The sequence below is a fragment of the Trachypithecus francoisi genome, unplaced genomic scaffold (genome assembly GCF_009764315.1).
Source record: "Trachypithecus francoisi isolate TF-2019V2 unplaced genomic scaffold, Tfra_2.0 Lachesis_group12, whole genome shotgun sequence".
NCBI lineage: Eukaryota > Metazoa > Chordata > Mammalia > Primates > Cercopithecidae > Trachypithecus > Trachypithecus francoisi.
Window position 1 is genome coordinate 76,179,783 of NW_022681457.1, and position 20,752 is coordinate 76,200,534.

The window sequence follows — 20,752 nt, forward strand, 5'->3', positions numbered from 1 at the left end:
GTTTTGATATTGTTATTTCGTTTAACTCAGGAAGGTTATAGCTGCATTGTGTCTAACACAGGTACCTCAAATCATGTCTTAAAATAATTTTAAGACATGTGGCCTTCGAGTGGATTTAGCTGACATACTCTTCTAACACATGTAGGAACTTCCAGGGACGCACTTCATATGTCGCATGGCTCATCGGCAGCTCGAGGAGACACCCGGAGGTGTGGGAGGGTGTTTTGGAGGAACTTCAGGAAAACAAAACAACTGTTTGGAGGCATGGCTGCTCTCATCCCACGAGGGACAACCACGCTTCTGTATTACTATAGGCAGACTTGTTGAGCCCCGGGGAGACAAATAAATAATAAAGAAAAGTGGTGGTCGGGACACGGGTGAGGGGTTTCTTTGTCATGCCTCATGTTTCCTTCCATGTGGAGGGAACCCCGTGGGTGTAACATTCTTTGATTTTCTGCCCTTGTACTCATTCAACCTAGGGGAGAAGGGACTTCCATGTTGGTGGATTTGGGAAGGATAAAGAGGACATGCTTAGCTCAGCCCTGCCCTTCTTTACAGGGAGGACAGGGCTGAGCCAAGCATGCCCTCTTTATTCTGTGCCCCAGATCAGATCTGCTGGTGACTGGATGGGTACCTCCATGGAATATGAGAGCTCAGTATTAGGAAGTGGATCTCCCTACAGATATAAACCAACTCTTTCCACTTACACTTGATCAGTAATGAGGGCACTATTTTGGCTCCCATCTACCTGACTCATTTATCTTATTTTTCTAATAGTTCAATAGCCACGTGGGAAGGGAGTTAGGGTGATATTTATTGGGCTTCCTCAGAGGCCCTATCCCAAAGGCAGCCCACAGCATAGGTCTGTGCCCACTTGTTCCTCTGTGATGAGTATCCCCCGGCCTGCCACAGCCTACCTTCAGGCTGCTCCTGGCCCAGGCTCGAGTTCTCCGCTGCTCCACCTCCTGCGGGGCACTGCCCGGCTGGTGTCTCGGATATCTCCGGTGTGCCCTCGTGGGCCTCCTTCTCTAGCTCAGAGAGGGGGCAGTTCCGAGTCCACCATGTCAGGCGTGTGAGCTGGAGGGAAAGAAGACACTGGAGTCAGTTGCCTTGGAGACAAGTCATGCTGTAGAAAAGCAGAGGCCCATTTATGGAAGGCCATCCGAAAAACAGCAAAGAGTACAATGAACAAGGCCAGGACTGGGAGTCAAGTTTTATCTTAGACTTGCCCAAGGCTTGGATCTTAGCCCTGACTTCCTCTTTCTTCAAATATGAGCACTCCCTGCTCTACATCAGGTGCTCTACCCCAGGCTTGTGCCAGGTACTAGAATACAGACCTGAAACACACCTGGGCCCTGTCCTCATGGATTTTACAGACTGAGGGAAACGAGGCTGGACAGAGAGGTAGGCACTTGAGAATGAGGCTTCAAAGGTCAGGCTGAGGAGTTGTAGCTTAAAGAACAAAAACCCTGTAGGCAATGGAGAGTCACTGCAGACTTTAAGCAGAAGATAGTGCTGGAATCTTCAAAGACCTCTTGGAGTGAATTGAAAGGGGTCCAGCCTGGAGGATAATGCAAAAATGAAACCAAAAATAATGGACACCTGAGGAAATGGATAAAGGAGGTGAAATCAGGACAGCGTGACTGACTGAAAGAGCCAGGTGAGGTACACGGGGGAGACTAATACAGCTCCAGGGTTCCTGCCTTGGGTGACCAGATGTGTAGTGGTGCCTCTCCCAGGAATAAAGAACACAGGACAAGGAGTGGGTATTGCTGCTGGTGAGAGAAAGAAGAGAGATAGAGATAGATAGAGATAGGGAGAGACAGAGAGAGAGAGAACATGTACACACACCAATATGATGATGTGCTTCAGGAGTCTGCAGGTCCTCCTAGTGGAGATGTTCAGGTGAGGAGAAATAAAACTTACTTCCTTGGATGGCCCTGGTGGCTTTCTCTCTTCTCCTTTTTGGTGACTCAGCAAAATAAAACACAGCAGTTCTCTGCCTCATATCGGTGGTGTGGGACTTACCACTGCCTGAGCTCTGAGGCAGCTTTCTGGTGCATGTTGAGCTGGGTATCCCCTATCCTGCTCCCAGCTTCTTACTTTCCGCTATGCTGGGCCCAGGCACGCATCTCTCTGGGATCATGAGAGCCTGGGAAGCTTCCTTGCTTGTAAGTATCTCTCAATAAACCTTACATAATACTTCTACTGGGTGTCACCAGTAGCATATGGACTATGTCTCTTTGTGTCATCAGGGGACAGTTGGATTTTTGGTTTGAATCTTGGGAGAGGGGTTTTGGCTGTAGATAGAGAATTGAGAGTCAACTTTACATAGAAAGTGGTGAATTTATAGCCCAGGAGTATTGTAGGGTGAGAGAGGTTATAGGCCATAGATGGGTTCCTAAGGAACACTGATATTTCAGAGCAGACAGAGAAGCCTGTGAAGAAGTCAAAAGAGTGATTTGAAGGGTAGTCAAAACAAACAAACAACAAAAATACAAAACCTAGGGGAGAAATATTTCATGGAAAGGAACAGAAGAGAGGTGTTCGGGATGCAGGAAGTGGTCAGTAGTGTCCAGTTCTCTTGGGAATTCATTTAAGATAAAGACAGGAACATGACCTTTGATTTTAGCAATAAGATGTTATCAGTGACTTCAGTGAGAGCAATTTCAGCGGCATGTTGGGGACAACAGCCAGACAGCAGCAGTTGAGAAACAGACAAGAGGTAGGAAGTGGAGGCTGGGAAAGGAAACCATTCTTTGCAAAAGTCTGCTGTTGAAGGGAGGAGAGGGAGGCAGCAGGAACTAGAGGATAACAGGATTCAGGGAAGGATTTTCAATTGGGGAAGACTTCAGGATGAAGAGTGAGGAAACAGGCAATGGAGAAGAGGTTGAAGATTCAGCGGGAGGAGGGGCTCATTTCTGGTGTGAGCCACTGGAGAAGTCAGCCTGGGAAGGCCCTGCGTTTTTGTAGGAATCAGTGAAACCAAGGGTATAAAGTCATCTTGCAAACTCTAAAGCACCATCCATCAAAAGAGTATTATCCCTGATATCCACTCCGTGTTTCAGGCACTGACTTCCAGCATGGGCTCTGTTATGGGCTGAATTGTGTCCTCCCAAAATTTCTATGTCAAAGTCCTAACCGCCAGTACCTCAGAATGTGACTATATTCAGAGATGGGGTCTTTACAGACAATTAAGGTTAAATGAGGTCACCAGGATGGGCCATAATCCATTATGACTTAAAAGAAGAGGAGATTCAGTCACAGACAGGCACAAGGGAAGACCGTGTAAAGACAAAGAGGAGAAGACAGTTTTTTACAAGCCACAGAGAAAGGCCTTGGATGAAACCAACGCTGCAGACACCTTGATCTCAGCCTTCCTGGTACTGGAACTGTGAAACCATACATTTCTGTTGCTTAAGTCACCCGATCGGTGGTCTTTTATTTCAGCAGCCCTAGCTCTAGGCTCTAAGGAAAAAAGGCCGCAGAAGACCAAGCATCAGTGCTCAAGGGCTGTTGCTTGTGAGAGGTGAGGATTTCAATTTGAGTTCTTCACTTAATAAGCTCTCTGTTTCTTTTCTCTTGTATTTGTTTCTTGGCCACTTAAAATTCTCTATTCATTCTTCAAGGTCTAATTCAAAGTGTCCTCGTCAGTGTGCCCTCCCTGGGCCCCCAGGAGGTGACTGCCTCTCCCTCTGTGCTCGGCCCCTCGGTTCATCTTGGCCCTTCTGCACTTTCTCTTTGTATAGTGGCAGCTTGTGGCAGCTCTGTTTCCCCCGAGGATAAACTCTGGCAGGGACCATTCATCTTTGTAAGCCCAGCACAGTGCCTAGCACAGAGTGAGTACTCACTGAGTAATTTTTTAGTTCAATGAATTACTTTTCATTGGGGAATTCATAGCCCAAGAAACTTTCCATCCCAAGGACATCTGTGTGGCCAGAGGGGAGACCATAACCCAACAAAGTAAAAGTCAGCAGTGGAATTCCAGGCTACAGGGGAAGGGAGAGCATTTCTGGAGGGCCTCAGTATGAGCACAACACTTGCCTGTTCCTCAGGGATGGGAGTGGTACAGAGGCTGACGATGACGATGACGATGGCAGTGAGCCCGCAGAGGAGGAGTGCAAAGTACAGGTAGTGGAAGTCCTTCAGCACTGCTGGCCTCCGGTCCACCTCCCCACAGGCTGGCACTGGATATGAGAACTCCAGGATCATGCGCACAAGCCCCACTCCCAGGCCAGACATGAGGCCCCAGAAAGCTCCCTGTGAAAGAGGGCAGACATGAGCTGAGGTGAGATCCAGGTGGGAGACCCTAGGAAGGTAAAACTACTCTGTCCCCAAATCTGTCTCCCACTGGTTTATTACCATGCTGGGAAAATCCATCTACTAATGGGGAAATGAGTTCCCCATTAGTACTGAGACTTTGTCTTGACTTAAAGGCACAGTGGCATAGGGGTTGTAGAGTCAGATAGACTAAGATTTGAATCCTGGCTCCATTGTGAACTGACTGAACGAATGACTCAGCCTTGCTGACTCAGAGTTTTCTCATTGGGGGCAGTAATTTAAAAATTCATAAAATTAAAACAGTACTCAGTAATTAATAAATGGTTAATATTCAACTACAATGGAATAAACTTTTGTAATAATCAGGGAATACCAGGATCCCCTTCCCAACCTTCTATTATGATAAATCAGAAATCAGAATACTTTCCTTTTGTTGTTGTTGTTTTTAAGAAAAGCTCTGGTACCTCTCATGTCTTTCTTCTTTATACCTCCATTTGGCCCTAGACTGTACCTGTTCCCAGCATGTAAGACTATGGGAGATATTGATCCTGATTTCAAAAACTTTGGAATGAGCAGAAACACCCAGAGTTCATCCAGGTCCTGCTGTGTGGCATCGTTGTCAGTGAGATGAGACCTGTGCAGAGAGTAGACACTTGCTTAGGTGTACTATCAAGGGAGGGGATTCTATGACCTCATTTTCAATGACCTTGAACTCTCACATTGTTTTTGTGGAGTGGTGTCCATGATATCCATCAGCTTCTCAAGGTACAGCCAGCCTGTCTCTTCTAGGCTATCCTGGGGAGTAACCAAGCCTCCAGTCCTGGGGTACCCCTTGCTTCCTCCCAGATTCTGTCAGGTTTCAGGGCTGTTGTGTGAATGATGCATGTGCTGGAACCCTTGTAAGGTCACACTTTGTCATCATCTTTGTCATTGCTGTTATTTTGCTTACACATAGAACCTTATAGTGTTAGAGATGGAACAGACCCTAGAGATATTACAGTCTCTCTTGCACATTCACATACACTGTTCCTTGTGTCTGGAACATTCTTCCCCCTTCCATTAATCCTTCAGGCCTCAGCTCAGATGTCACTTCATCCAGGAAGTCTTCCCTGACCCCTCCCAGGAGCCCCATAGGTTAGGTGCTTGTGCTCTTTACTCCCCCACCAGCCAGCATACTTTATTATTATTGCTTATCCAGTTATCTCTCTGCCAGCACAGCTATGTGAATCTCGTAAACCATTGCATCACTGGAGCTGCCATTATAAGACTGATAAACGTTTGTTGAGTGAATGAATGAATCTAGGCCGGATGCTATGGTCAGGAAAATGGAAGCCTAGAGGGGAAGTGGATTTTCCCAAGGTCACAGAGACCAGGTGATTGAGAGACCAGGTCTCCAGCCCCTCTGCTGTATGTGAGAGACAGGTGCACTGCACTCACGGGCTCTGTGACTCTCTTGCAGAAGATGGCCAGCAGGAAGAGAGAGGTGATGGGAGGGGCCAGGTAACTGGTGACAGCCTGGATGTAGTCAAAGAGCTGCCCACTGTTGGAGCTTTGGATGATGGGGATCCAGAGGATGCTGATGACAACCAGGAACACCACAAACACTCTGCCAGAGAGAGCACAGGGCACTGAGGTACACTCGGGTGGGCATGGTGTGGTGTGGGGTGAAGGTGATGTGCAGGAACCAGGAAGGGAGAAGGGAGGGAAATGCACAGTCACTAGATCAGAGAAGGTTGGCAGCCAGAATCTCAAATACTAAGATTCAGAAACTTAGTCTTAAAATCCCAGAATATCAGAATTGTGGAACTGAAGAAACTTATAATTCTAATGTCTCCATGGCACTTATATATTAGATGCCCTCAAGGTCACGTCACCCACTTGTTTGTTGCTGTTCACGGAGGAATTCATACATTCCGCCCCACCCCCACCCCAGTAAAAGGTCTCTGGTCTCTGCGTAGCATGTCTTCCCCTCTTTTCCATCCCAGCCCGGTGTAAGGCAGCTCTTTCCCAGGATGACTACAGCTTCCAGGAACTGCTCCCTCCTCCAGGCGCTGATCCTCTCTCCCTTACTGTGGCATTGATCTTGGGAAAGAATCCCACTTATTCACCTGACTCGCTCTCAACAAACTGTGGCTCAGACCTAAGTCCCCAAAGCATTCTGCATGTATGATTTTGCAGATGTGTGAAGTTGATGAAAAACTTTTCTTGGATGTGTTGAGTGCAATAACACATATGACCAGTAGATAGAGCCCGAACCTCACTGATTGAGGAAATGATAGCAAAACTAGTTTATGTGCACAGATAAGGAATGCTTCTTTTGACATGTCACTGCATACCTGTCTTCTCCTCTCCTTTTCCTCCCATTTTGCCTCTCTTAGACTCCACTAGAGCATCAACTACCCAAGTAGCTTCCCTGCCGCTCGTCCCCCTCCTCTTTGCACAATCTGTCCTGCACTCAGATCCTGCAATGGCCAGTCCCCTTGCCTAGGGCTAGGGGTGCACAGATGAGCAGGCAGTAGGAATCCATTAGGCAGCCCTGGGCAGAAGGCATCTTGGTGGAAAGAACAGTGAGTGCAAAGGCAGGGAGATGTGAAAAAGCAAGATTCCTCAATTCAACTACCTAGCCACAAAGTGGGAGAACTTTAGTCCAGAAACCCAAGTAAGGGAACCTTCGATTATGAAACAAAGATTTTAAAAAGGGCCCCTTAACCTTATGTGAACTATAAATCTCCAGCCTATGGAAAACCAAAAATATTAGCGACCAACTTAGGCTTTTAAAAGCATAAAACTGTTACCCACAGATAAAGTTCAAATTCCTTAGCTTGGTGTCCTAGGCTCTGCAGCATTTGGAGACAGCCCTCCCATGAAAATCTCCATTGACACAAATACCTTGCTGTGTTACCTATGATTCCACCTTTCTTAATAAACTGTGAGCACCCTGAGGGCAGGGCCATATGACCCATCCGTGGGTCCCCTGCATGTGGGATGTGATGCATAGTAGATGTTCAGAGTGAATCTGATGGATTAAATTAATAGCATTTTTTTTAACCGGGCGTAACATCCACAGTTGGTTGGGAATACCTTGGGTGAGCTGCTTGCTAAATTTCCTTGTGCTTACACAGTTTACCTTTCATTTCTTAAGTACTTTTTTATCTCTCAATAACCCTGTTGATCAATTCCAAGATACAGTTACCAGGGAAGAGGTGTTTTTTCCTATTATTCAGAAAGAAGGAGTGGTCCAGGGTTGGGGAAGGACTTACTTGAAATCATGTGGAGAGCTGGAGCTTGAACCCAGTGCTCTGGCTGCCAGTCCAGGGTCCAACCCAGCCACACCTACTCAGGGTAACCCAGGGCAGGGGAGAGGGGAGAGGGCACTTGGGAAGGAAGGAAGGAGGGGCCAGCGCACCTGCCCACCACCATCAGCTCCTGCTCTGTTGCCTTCCTGCGGAAGCGCTGCCACACGTCAATGGCGAACAGGGTACTGCTGCTGTTGAAGATGGAGGTGAGTGAGCTCATGAGGGCGGCCATGATCACGGCAATCATCAGGCCCCGCAGACCTGGGGAGAGATGAGGCTCATGTGAACGGCTGGCCTGTTAAGGCCGACTCTGCCAGGACCACAGAGGCTGCTGGGGCGTTCTGCAGAGTCAGGAGCTGGGGGTGGGGATGAGAGAGGGAAGGGGTTGGATGAGGCTCCCATCCAGCACAGATAAGAAATCCAAGACCACAGAACTACAGGTTGGGTTCTGCCCAGGCTCTTTCCCTGCCTTTCTATGTGGCTTTGCATGACTCATTTGCCCCTCCACCTCCCACCCTGAGCCTCAGTTTCCTCATCCATCCTATTAAGGCATGTAGGACTAGGTTCTCTGAAGCTCTGACATCTCAGTCTAGGTTTCACAGCTTGTAGATACTTGATTAGTGGGTCGCTGCTGGGGAGAGGAGAAAGGTGATTATTAATAATTGGGTGGATCTGTTTAGTGTTTCTATACCTTCTTCATTGACATGGTGGTGTTGGGCTAAAGCCCTGGCCTGGGAGGTAGCAGCTTTGGGCTTGTTTCCTGGCTCTGCAAATAACCAGCTATATGTATGATCCTTGGACTAGCTCCTTGCCATTTCTGGACCTATTTTTCCACTTGAACAAGGGAGGATGGGGCCCACTGATATCTGAAGTTTCTCTGACGGTGACCAAGCTTCTAGAGATATGACTGCTCACCCCTGGGGAGATGATCCCAGCCCAGGTCCCACCTCAGTCCTCTTTCCTTCCAAATCCATATATGTGACCACCTTCTGATGTCCATTTCTCTCCCTTGAAGCGCCACAGAGGCCTCAGACTCAAGTGCTCCAAACTCAGGTGCCCATCTCCCTCTGGGGACTTCTGTTCCCCTCTTTAGTTACTGTCTTTCGAGCCCCACAGCAGAGCTTAGGGCTACCTGAGACCCTTGCTCTGCTCCCCTCCCTGCTTACCTCCAATCTACCCCTCAGGGCAGCTCTGTCCTAGCTGGGGCTCCCTCCGTGGCCACTACTGCCTGGATTCACTCCTCCTTCTACCACAGGGAGGGAATAACTCTACTCTCTGCTGCCCTCCATAATCCTACCTCCCTTCGTATGTCCCTAATCTCAGTATCATTATAAAACCACCATCTAAAGGCCAAGATCTGGGAGCCTTCTAGGATTTCTCTGTATTATCCCTCAAATCAAGTCCTGTCCATTCAACCTCACAAACATCTTTAAATCCCTTCTCTTCATCTTTGATGCCACTGACTTGGTCCACCTACCTGGACCACTGCAAATGCCCCATGGACAATCTCCCTGCCTACCCCCAAGCCTGCCTCACACAGAGTCATCCACGCAGACTGGTCTTGCTGAAACACAAACCCAGTCATGCTCTCTCTGACCAAAATCCCCCAGTGTCCCAGCACTCTGCTCCAGAACAAGGCTTGGCGGTGACATCCCCACCAGGAAAGTTGTCTTCATTCCTCCTGGCTCCTGCATCCACACTGGGCCTCTTTCAGCTCATACTTCATGCCCTCTCTTCACTCTAGGCCTTTGCAGGCACAGCTTCTCATCCCTAGAATGACACTTCCTATGCCCCTCCGGCTGTGTCTGCCTAAGATTTAACTCAGGATGCAGCTCCATTTCCTTCCTTCTGAGAGACCTTCCCGACATCCTCCAGCTGGGTCAGGTGCCTCCTTAGGGCTCCCTTAACCCATGCTGGGTCACTACACTGGTTCCACTGGATTGTGCCTCTGGCAAGTCCAGGCACCCTGGAGACCACATGATGCCTGAGCAGGGGCCTGCCTTTTATCTCTACTTGTAAAAAGTGTGTGTGTGTGTTAGGATGGGGGTGCAGAGGTGAATAGTTTTCTTCCCTCTTCCCATCCATGTTAGTGCCATCCCTCCTGGGCAGTGGAGATTGGAGGAGGCTGGAGGTGAGAGTGCAGGGTGGGGTGGGGAGGAGAGACTCACCAACAGGCATGAGAGTCATGACCAGCTTGGGGTAGGCAATGTTGGAACATCCCACTCGGGCCCCACAGATGCTTTGGCAGACATCAGGGTCCACGCAGCCCACCTCGTCTATGGAAGAAGTGATGGCAGATGGAGTCCATGATCTTGTGCCTTCTCAGGTTGGCCTAGTATTTACTTTCCAAAACTACAGGATAATGTTCACCGGAGACTGACAGGGACCCGTGTCTTCAAGGTCAAGGGGCAAATGGTGTCTGGATCTTTGGTAAATTTCTTGTCCATACACTTACTACCTGATTCACATTTTTTCTACTGAAATATTTATTATATGTTTGGCCCACAACGCCTAAACTGCTTACTATGTGTTCTTTTCTTTTCTTTCTATCTTTTTTTGTTTGTTTGTTTGAGATGGAGTCTTGCTCTGTCGCTCAGACTAGAGTGCAATGGTGCAATCTCGGCTCACTACAACCTCCACCTCCCGGGTTCAAGTGATTCTCCTGCCTCAGCCTTCTGAGTAGCTAGGATTACAGGCACGTGCCACCACGCCCAGCTAATTTTTGTATTTTTAGTGGAGACGGGGTTTTACTATGTTTGTCAGGCTGATCTCGAACTCCTGACCTCATGATTCATCCACCTCGGCCTCCCAAAGTTCTGGGATTACAGGAGTGAGCCACCGTGCCCGGCCTTCTTTTCCTTTCTTTGCTTTGCTTTCCTTTGCTTGCCCTCCCTCCCTCCCTCCCTTCCTTCCCTCCTCCTCTTTCTTTCTTTCTCTTTCTTTCTTTCTCTTTCCTTCTTTCTTTTCTTCTTTCTTTCTTCTTTTCTTCCTTTCTTTCTTCTTCTTTTCTTCTTTCTCCTTCCTTCCTTCCTTTCTTCCTTCCTTCCTTCCTCCCTCCCTCCTTCCCTCTGTCCTTTCTTTTCTGTTCTGTTCTTTCTTTTCTTTTTGACAGGGTTCCTCTTGCTCTGTTTCCCAAACTGGAATGCAGTGGGGCAATCACAGCTCACTGCAGCCTCAACCTCCTGGACTCAAGCTCCTGGACTCAGGATCCTCAGCATTCCAAGTAGCTGGGTCTGTGGGTGCACGCCATCATGCCTAGCTATGTGTTCTTAATAGACAAACCTTGCCAACCCCTGCTCTGGTCTAACATTGCCGAGGGACACATTCCCATTCTCCAGACACTCCTTGAAAGCCCCAGATCCCAACACCCAGAGAGCAAGACTCACTCTTACCTGGGAACAGAGCCCGGCTGATCATGCCAGGCATGACGATGAAGAACATGGGGAGGATCTTCAGGTAGCCCCCCAGCACGGAGCCTCCCTTGGCATGAGACAGACTCTTGGCCGAGAGAGACCGCTGCACAATGACCTGAAAGGGCGGCAAATGAGGAGTGCAGCTCAGGTTGAGGAAATGCTCACTAAGCCACAGGTGAGCCCTGACACTGGGCATGACTGTGCCCCTACTCCAGTCCAGTCACAATCCCAGAATGAGGTCCAACCCTCTGTGCATCCGGGCACTGGGTTTTTCTGCAGGAAGCCACCCCACTTCAGGCTAAGCCTGGCTGGGGATTACCTGGTCTGTGCACCAACACCAGGTGGCCAGCACTGTAAGCCCGAAAATGAGACCTGGCCAAGGGATGTCCCCGCTCACAGGGTTCCGAAGCAGGTGGAAGGCATCGGGCCGTGGGAGGTGACAGGTGGTGTTGGGGACTGTGACATTAGGGATGGCCTGCCTGTACCGCTGCTCCAGGCCTGGGTACCAGCCCACATCCTGAAAGCCTGTGAGGAGACAGTGAGTGAAGCAGCCCTGAGACCCCACTGAGCCTGTCACTCAGCATGTCCAGCCCCCAGCCTCATGTGGGCTCTCAGGTTGGAACTGACGTGGGGATTGGGGGTGAAAGAGGAAGATGGGGCTTGGGCTCAAGACCCTTGGTTTGAAGTAGCGAGAACCCTGATCTTTGGGAGCTGCAGCCTGGAGAGGGGACATGGCTCACATGGCTCTAAGCACTGGAAAGTTTCAATCAAACTCTGGAGGTGACAGAGACAGGACAGAGAGGAATTTAAGAATAAAGGCGGGGTGTATTTAGATCTTTTTCTTACCCAGAAACATGAGGACCAGGGCTCCCCCGACCATGATCGCCGTCTGCAGAGCATCTGTGTAAATCACAGCCACAAGGCCCCCTGGGGACCCAAGGAGAGGGCTCATCAGTCAGCACCAGTTTGGGGTCCTCTCTGGCTGCCTGCTCTATGCATGGCCACACTGGGGAGACCAGAGAAGACACAGAGCCCTTTTAGCAGGGGAACTCTGGCCACCTGCCTTTCTCCACACCCAGTGCTCCTCTCTCTCCCTCCCTGGCAGGATGCCAGCTGGTCACAGTCAAAGGTGCTGGGGTCCCTTCTTTCTGTCTTGACAGCAGCTGACTGTGGCCATCACGCCACAGCTCTGTGTTATTGTTTAATATCCCAAGTCCATTCCTTGGCTTGTAGTTCTGCCAGGAATACTCCCTGCTTTCTCCTCCCAGTGTCCGTCTAAATGCCCCCCACCCCGTCTCTGGACCCCAACTTAACCATAAGGAAGGCTGTCCTCCCATGCTGGTCTCCCATGGTGCCCAGCCCTGTGCAAGGAGATTTTGAGGAAACAGGAGGAGGTGGGTTGTGGTCTCTGCCTGGGGCAGCCTGCAGTGACTCTGGCTTGGGTCATAGTACCCCTCTCTACCTTGCTCCCTGGGCAGTTAGTCTTTTCTGATATTTATTACTGTCTCTCCTTCCCTCTCTCTGCTTGACCCGTTCCTCCTCCCATTTCTGCCCTTTTCATCCCCCTGGTCTCTGTCCCTGTGTCTTTCATTCTGTTCCCCTGTGTTCTTCTCTTCTACCTCTCTGTCTCAGCCTTTCTTTGTCTCTACTTCTCCTGTTTCTCCTTCTCTCTGTCAGCATCAGTGTTATGTCTCTCTGTCTCTCTCTGGTTGTCTCTCCGTCAGTCTTTCTCTCTGGGTGGTCTCTGCCAGTCAAAAGCTTCCTGGCAGAGGAAAAAAGCTCTTTCCCTCTTCCTGTCTCAGTCTCCGCAGCCCAACATGACCTTCCCTCTGCCTACCTGCAATGGTGTAGACGGCAGTCACCACCAGCAGGATCCCCGTGGAGAGGTACAGGTTCCAGCCCAATGCCATCTGGATGAAGAGAGCTCCAGAGAAGATGTCAGTCTGCAGAGAGCCAGGACCCAAGAGGCCAGGACACCCGAGGCCCTCAGTAGGGCTGTGTGGACACGTCACCTGCCTGCCCAGCAACACCAGGCATCCTCAGCCCTCATCACATGATGAAAATGAGCTTTAAGTGCTATGCTAAAGAGTGTGGGCTTTATCTTGCAGACACTGAGGCACCATGGAGGCTTTAAAGCAGAGAAGTACTATATAAAGTCTCAAAACTGAGGAAAATTTAATTGTGTAGTCTGCTAGATGTGAAGGAAGTGGTGAGGAATTAAGTGGAAGACTGAGGAAGTGAAGGAAGGCGCTGGGCTGGAGAAGAAGAGGCCATTTAGAAGAAGAGAGGAAGAACCAGAGAGTTGCTGGCTGCTCCCTGGCAGAGCAGAGCCTACTTGGCTGCCAGATGGCCCACGGCTGACCCAGTGTGGCAAGAGCCCTGGTGCAGATAGACATGGATCTGACTCATCTACATACTTGGGTTTATTAGCAGAAAAGGGCTTATAGCCTGAGCCTAAGCTGACTTAGGGTGATTCTCAAACATTGGTGAAACAAGGGCCTTAAAGTGTTTTTCAGCCTTGGACCTGGCAACGGAGTGACTCAGTTCCCTTTAGTGTGTGCTTGTGGGTCCCATTCCATGATTGTTTTGTGAACCTGTTACGGGGTCTAAAACATAACAGAGTGGAAGGAGACTGGACTGGGTCATGGAACCCACACTTCAGTTTCAATTCTAGAGCTAGCCCTCTGTGTGGGCTTGGGCAAGTCATTTGACCTATCTAGGTTTGTTTCCTGAGTTTAGGTCAATAGAGGAGGATTAAAAGACTTTTCTAACTCCAAAAATCTCGGCAACTAATGCAGTTGATGAATGAATAATCCATTAATGAAAAAATAAATGAATGAACTCTGGATTGTGATTTATTTGAGTGTAGTGGCTGTCATTCACTCCAAAAACATTTACCATTCATCTCTGAGTACCCCAGTGCTGAGGGGGAGCATGTGCTAAAGGTTTCTAGGTCCTGCCTTCCTTTTTGTCAATGGATTGTCAGCTTCCCCTCAACACGCACATGGTGATGCACTCAGCAATTCCCGAATCAGCATTTGCAGACACAACGGCCACATTGTAATGACACCTACCGAGATCTTGGTGAAGATGTAGAGGATGAGAGACAGGACAGACATGTACACCTGGATCCTCTGGCCTCCAAATCGCTTCTTCAGGTACTGTGGCATTGTGACCACACCCGCTGCGATGTACACAGGGACGAAGACCCAGCCGAGGGCCAGGAGCAGCCAGGTTGCCTGAGAGAGTGGGGAAAAGAAGGTATCCAGGTCCTGGATTTAGACAGAGCGGCGGCTTCCCACCCAGAGGCAGTGCTGTGCTGTGGGAGGCCCCCGAACAGAGAAATAAGGGACCTGGGACCTGACCCCAGTCCTCCCGTGTGACCTTGCATGGATCCCTCTGTCTCCTCCAGACCTTGATTTCCTCATCTGTGAAATGGATTCTCAATTCACCATGCAGCCTCCCAGGCATCCCTAAGGATCCTCATAGCACTAATGCCAGAGACGGAGGTGGGTTAGACTCTCATTATTCTGGAAAAACCAAACCAGCTTCCTTACGTTCCACTCGAAGCCACCCACGGCGAGGCCTCCGGCAGCCCCTGTCCCAGCCAGGCCAATGAACAAGCCACTGCCCACATTGCTTGACATCAGAGATGCTCCAATCTGCAAGGCACAGTTGGGTCAAGGGTCAGGAGTCAGGAGTGATCTGAATGAATCTGGAGTGAGGACCATGAGTAGTGAGGGGGCATGGAACTGATATTTATTGGGTACCAACTGTATGCCAGGCGCTGCATTCATAAATACATTCAATTCCACAGATAGCTGCAGGGAAGGGTATTAGTCATCCCAGGTTACAGAGGAAGGAACTAATGTAAGGAAAGGTGAACTCGCTGGCTCCAGGTCACCCAGTGAGTAAATGGTGAAGTGGAAAAAAGGGGAAAGTGGGAAGGAAGCCTGGAAAGTGGGGAGTGTGGACCTCTGCACTAAGGCCATGGGTCTGAGGGCCTCCAAGGGAAGGAAGCTGAAGGGGATGGGAAGCCCCACAGGAGGGAAGGAAAAGCCCTCCTGCCATCCCAGGGTGAGCCAGGCAAAGGGTGGAGCCGAGGGACTGAGCACAGGCCAGGTCGACCTCTGAGCTGAGTTAGTTCTTCAAGGGGGCAGCCAAGCACTTGGGAGGCAGTAGAGAGCGGTGATGATGGTGAGCATGATCAGGGCAGTCAGGGCCTGTGCAGCATCTCCAGGAACCAGCCTGCCTTCTGAGTATGGGGACTCATTTAATCCTCACCACAACCCTCAGTGCTACTTTTATCCCCATCTTACCTATGAGTGAACTGAGGCACAGATAGGTAACTTGCCCAAGTCTCAGAACTAGTAAGTGACCAAATTAAGATTCAATCCCTGGCTCTCTGGCCCAGTAACACTACACAAATGGTGCTTGCCACTTAATGCGCACTTGGTCAATATTATCTCTTATTATTAGATGGGATCCCTGAATGGGAGGGGAGAAGGGGGAGAGGAAGGGGCTCTGGAGCCTGGGAGGAGGCCTAAGGAGACCTCAGGGAGAGGGCTGGGGCAGCTGGGGGCAGAGCTGTGTTCCTTTTTGTATCCGATGTCACCACAATAAAATCACTTCCTCTATTGACACCTCAGCTTCTTCATCTATACAATGTGGGACTTACTTCCGCCCAACTTCCTGTTCTTTCGGAGGTACTGTGAGAGAGAAAGTGAGAGGAGAGGAAAAGCATTGAGAAATTCAGACAAAGGCAGTCAGCAGTGTAAAGGCACAGAATGAGCAACCGGCCTGACATTGCTGAGGCCCTGGTGCTAGCGCCTCTGACACGTGCACATGCACACTCACATGTGCACTCACACACGCACACAGGCACAGTACACACACATGCACTCATGCACACACAGGCACGGTACACTCACATGCACACTCACACTCTGACACACACGCACACACACAGGCACGGTACACACACACATGCACACTCACACTCTGACACACACATGCACTCACACACAGGCACGGTACACACGTGCACACTCACACTCTGACACACATATGCACTCACACACACAGGCATGGTACACTCTCCCACATGCACACACATACTCTGACACACATGCACTCACGCACTTGCACAGTCACACATCTGCACTCACACACATGCACATGTCCTCATGCCTATGCCCGCACACACACAGGTATGCACACATATGCACACACGTGCACATACATTCACAAAGCACACACACACAAGCACACTCATGCACACACACAGTGCCCACACTCACATGCATACACACTCACACATGGAAACAGATTCACACAGGACTCACACGCACACACACTCTTCCTCAGGCGGTCCCAGGGTGCTGGCGGGGCTAGGCTGGACCACCCAGCCAGAGCAGAGAACACCAGAACTCCTGCTTCAGGGGAAGAAGCCTCCCCCAGGCAGTTCTTGGAGCAGTGAGGCACCTCCACCCCCACCCAGCCCAGAGTTTTTAACCTCACTTCCCCTGCTCCTAACCCAGGAGACAAATAACATCAGCAGGGGAGGCGTGGGGAGGGCGACCATGCAGGCCTCTCTGGAACAGGACGGGCAACTGCACCTTCTGCTCTCAGCCTCCAAGCCACACACTGTTCACAGGGCACAGACTCAGGGCAGGGCAGACGCCCAGACAAACCCTCCAGCAGTGCTGGTGGGACTGAGCTTTCCCTCCCCAGAGCTGGTTCTCAGGCTGGCCTCAGGCTGGACCCAGGTCTCAGGTGCAGGAGGCACAGCTCACAGCCTGGCTTACCAGACGATGGGGAGCACATCCTCTCTTTCCCACTGGGTGTCTGCTCTGTGTTTGGGGCGCAGTGGGAACATGGGAGTGCCTGCCAAGGCCTCCCTCTTGTTCGGAGGCCTCAGGTTCCTCACACTAATCGTTAGGCCAGAGCTCGGTTCTCTGCAGGTTGACCAGGCAGTCAGCAGGGCCCCTGGGCTTCTCCTGAAGTGGTCAGAGGAACCTGCTCTGTCATGCTCCTTTCTCCTCCTTTCCTGTGATTTGGGGGGCACTAGCTGAAAAGAACCATTTTGAAGGGTTTTTCCTTTCTCTTGATGAGAAGGTAGCTGGTAGCACCAGTGACCCGCACACTGTTCCTGAGCTGCCAGGCCTCAGCTCCCCGCCATCCCTGGGGATTCTGTCACGCTGGACAGCAAGAGCTCCCTGCCCCTACTTCTTCCTGTCCCAGATACCTAAACCTTCCAGAGAGACCTGGAGGCCTCCTCTGTTTCTGCTACTCTTTAGCGAGTCTGTGATCACTAGAGAGTGGGGAAGGTGGTGAGAACGAGAAGGGTGGGGAGAGGGGTGAAGATGGCTGGAGATGTGAGTGTGCATGAATGTGTGCCTGAGTGAGCACGTGTAAGTGTGTAAATGAGCATGAGTATGAGAGTGCGAGTCTATGTTTCTGAGACAGTGTGTGTGAGAGTGAGTGTGTGAGTGCAAGAGGTGTGAGTGTGAGAATGGGAGTGTGATTGTGTGAATGAGTTTGTAAGTACGTATGAGTGTGGGCATGTTTGAACGTGTGTGGGTGCCTAGAGGGTGAGAGTGCTGTGTGTGAGTGTGTGAAAGTGTGGGAGTGTGAGTGTGGGAGTGTTGGGAGAGTGTGGGAGTGTGACTGTGGGAGTGTGTGTGAGAGTGTGGGAGTGAGTGTGAGTGTGGGAGTTCTGTGTGTGAGTGTGGGAGTGTGTGAGGGTGCTGTGTGTGAGAGTGGGAGTGTAAATGTGGGAGTGTTGTGAGAGTGTGGGAGTGTGAGTGTGAGGGTGCTGTCAGAGTGTGGGAGTGGGAGTGTGAGGCTGATGTGAGAGTCTGGGAGTGTGAGTGTGGGAGTGTTGTGAGTGTGGGAGTGTGTGAGGCTGTTGGGTGTGTGTGTGAGAGTGTGAGGGTGGGAGTGTTGTGAGAGTGTGGGAGTGAGATTGTGGGAGTGTGAGTGTGTGAGAGTGCTGTGTGTGGGATCATGAGTGTGAGGATGCTGTGAGTGTGGGATTGTGTGAGTGTGAGAGTGCTATGTGTGAGAGTGTGGGAGTGTAAGTGTGAGCGTGCTGGGAGTGTGGGAGTGTGAGTGTGTGGAAGTGTTGTGTGAGTGTGGGAGTGTAAGTGTGGGAGTGTTGTGGGAGTGTGGGAGTGTTTGGGAGTGCTGTGTGAGAGTGTGGGAGTGTGAGTGTGAGGGGGCTGTGGGTGAGAGTATGAGAGTGTAAGAGTGGGAGTGTTGTGAGAGTGTGGGAGTGTGAGTGTGAGAGTGCTGTGTGTGAGAGTGTGTGAGTGTGGGAGTGTTACGTGTGAGAGTGTGGGAGTGTGAGTGTGGGAGTGCTGTGTGTGAGAGTATGGGAGTGTGAGTGTGAGGGTGCTGTGTGTGTGTGGGAGTGTAAGTGTGAGAGTGTTGCGAGACTGTGGGAATGTGAGTGCTGTGTGTGTGTGGGAGTGTGAGTGTGAGGGTGTTGTGAGAGTGTGGGAGTGTGAGAGTGAGGGTGTTGTGAGAGTGTGGGAGTGTTGAGAGTGTGAGGCTGCTGTGTGTGAGAGTGTGGGAGTGTGAGGGTGGGAGTGTTGTGAGAGTGAGTGTGAGTGTGGGAGTGCTGTGTGTGAGAGTGTGGCAGTGTGAGTGTGAGGGGGCTGTGGGTGAGAGTATGAGAGTGTAAGAGTGGGAGTGTTGTGAGAGTGTGGGAGTGTGAGTGTGAGAGTGCTGTGTGTGAGAGTGTGTGATGTGGGAGTGTTACGTGTGAGAGTGTGGGAGTGTGAGTGTGGGAGTGCTGTGTGTGAGAGTATGGGAGTGTGAGTGTGAGGGTGCTGTGTGTGTGTGGGAGTGTAAGTGTGAGAGTGTTGCGAGACTGTGGGAATGTGAGTGCTGTGTGTGTGTGGGAGTGTGAGTGTGAGGGTGTTGTGAGAGTGTGGGAGTGTGAGAGTGAGGGTGTTGTGAGAGTGTGGGAGTGTTGAGAGTGTGAGGCTGCTGTGTGTGAGAGTGTGGGAGTGTGAGGGTGGGAGTGTTGTGAGAGTGAGTGTGAGTGTGGGAGTGCTGTGTGTGAGAGTGTGGCAGTGTGAGTGTGAGGGTGCTGTGGGTGAGAGTATGAGAGTGTAAGAGTGGGAGTGTTGTGAGAGTGTGGGAGTGTGAGTGTGAGAGTGCTGTGTGTGAGAGTGTGTGTGTGGGAGTGTTACGTGTGAGAGTGTGGGAGTGTGAGTGTGGGAGTGCTGTGTGTGAGAGTATGGGAGTGTGAGTGTGAGGGTGCTGGTGTGTGTGGGAGTGTAAGTGTGAGAGTGTTGCGAGACTGTGGGAATGTGAGTGCTGTGTGTGTGTGGGAGTGTGAGTGTGAGGGTGTTGTGAGAGTGTGGGAGTGTGAGAGTGAGGGTGTTGTGAGAGTGTGGGAGTGTTGAGAGTGTGAGGCTGCTGTGTGTGAGAGTGTGGGAGTGTGAGGGTGGGAGTGTTGTGAGAGTGAGTGTGAGTGTGGGAGTGCTGTGTGTGAGAGTGTGGCAGTGTGAGTGTGAGGGTGCTGTGAGCATACGGGAGTGTGACTGTGAGTGTGGGAGTGTTGTGTGTGAGAGTGTGGGAGTGTTGTGTGAGTGTGTGAGTGTGAGTGTGGAAGTGCTGTGTGTCAGAGTGTGGGAGAGTTGTGTGTGTGATTGTGGGAGTGGGAGTGTGCGAGTGCTGTGAGAGTGTGGGAGCGTGTGAGTGTGAGTGTGGGAGTGTGTGTGTGAGAGTGTGGATGTGTGGAAGTGTGAGTGAGAGTGTGGGAGTATTGTGTGTGTGAGTGTGGGAGTGTTGTGTGTGAGAGTGTGGGAGTGTGAGTGTGGGAGTATTGGGTGTGAAAGTGTGGGAGTGTGTGACTGTGGGAATGTGTGTGAGTGTGGGAGTGTGAGTGTGAGTGTGGAAGTGTGTGAGAGTGTGGGAGTGTGAGTGTGAGTGTGGGAGTGTGTGTGGGAGTGTTCTGTGTGAAAGTCTGGGAGTGTGAGTGTGGGAGTGTGTGAGTGGGAGTGTGTGTGAGTGTGCGAGTGCTGTGTGTGAGTGTGTGAGTGTGAGTGTGGGAGTGTTGTGCGTGAGAGTGTGGAAGTGTGAGTGTGAGTTTTGGAGTGTTGTGTGTGAGAGTGTAGGAATGTGTGAGTGTGGGAGTGTTGTGTGTGAGAGTGTGGGAGTGTGAGTGTGAGTGTGGGAGTGTTGTGTGTGAGAGTGTGGGAATGTGAGTGTGAGTGTGGGAGTGTTGTGTGAGTGTGGGACTGTTATGTATGAGAGTTTGGGAGTGTGAGTGTGGGAGTGTTGTGCGTGAGAGGGTGGGAGTGTGTGTGTCAGAGTGTTGTGAGAGTGTGGGAATGTGAGTGTGAGTGTGGGAGTGTGTGTGAGTGTGGGAGTGTGTGTGGTAGTGCTGTGTGTGAGAGTGTGGGAGTGTGTGAGTGGGAGTGTGAGTGTGTGGGAGTGTTGTGTGTGGGAGTGTGGAAGTGTGAGTGTGAGTGTGGGAGTATTTGTGTGAGTGTGGTAGTGTGTGTGTGTGAGTGTGGGAGTGTTGTGTGTGAAAGTGTGTGAGTGTGACTGTGGGAGTGTTGTGTGTGTGAGTGTGGAAGTGGGAGTGTGAGTGTGGGAGTGTTGTGTGTGAGAGTGTGGGAGTGTGGGAGTTTTGTGTGTGAGAGTGTGGGAGTGTGAGTGTGGGAGTTTTCTGTGTGAGAGTGTGGGAGAGTGTGAGCATGGAGTGTGAGTGTGGAGTGTTGGGTGTGAGTGTGAGTGTGAGTG

The 20,752-nt window shown here is 50.8% G+C and overlaps 1 protein-coding gene across 1 annotated transcript in view; it reads right to left on the reverse strand.

Annotated features, from left to right (window-relative positions):
- The window catches only part of SLC5A9 (solute carrier family 5 member 9), a 38,915-nt gene that overhangs the window by 5,126 nt on the left and 13,037 nt on the right, over nucleotides 1-20,752 (reverse strand). Inside the window, exons 3-13 of the mRNA XM_033226467.1 lie at nucleotides 14,548-14,652; nucleotides 14,065-14,229; nucleotides 12,828-12,933; nucleotides 11,837-11,917; nucleotides 11,310-11,515; nucleotides 10,970-11,105; nucleotides 9,746-9,853; nucleotides 7,688-7,838; nucleotides 5,719-5,887; nucleotides 4,045-4,260; nucleotides 918-1,077 (exon numbers count right to left, since the gene is read on the reverse strand). Of these exons, the coding sequence (XP_033082358.1) occupies nucleotides 918-1,077; nucleotides 4,045-4,260; nucleotides 5,719-5,887; nucleotides 7,688-7,838; nucleotides 9,746-9,853; nucleotides 10,970-11,105; nucleotides 11,310-11,515; nucleotides 11,837-11,917; nucleotides 12,828-12,933; nucleotides 14,065-14,229; nucleotides 14,548-14,652 (1,603 nt within the window). The remainder of the gene's footprint in view (nucleotides 1-917; nucleotides 1,078-4,044; nucleotides 4,261-5,718; nucleotides 5,888-7,687; nucleotides 7,839-9,745; nucleotides 9,854-10,969; nucleotides 11,106-11,309; nucleotides 11,516-11,836; nucleotides 11,918-12,827; nucleotides 12,934-14,064; nucleotides 14,230-14,547; nucleotides 14,653-20,752) is intronic.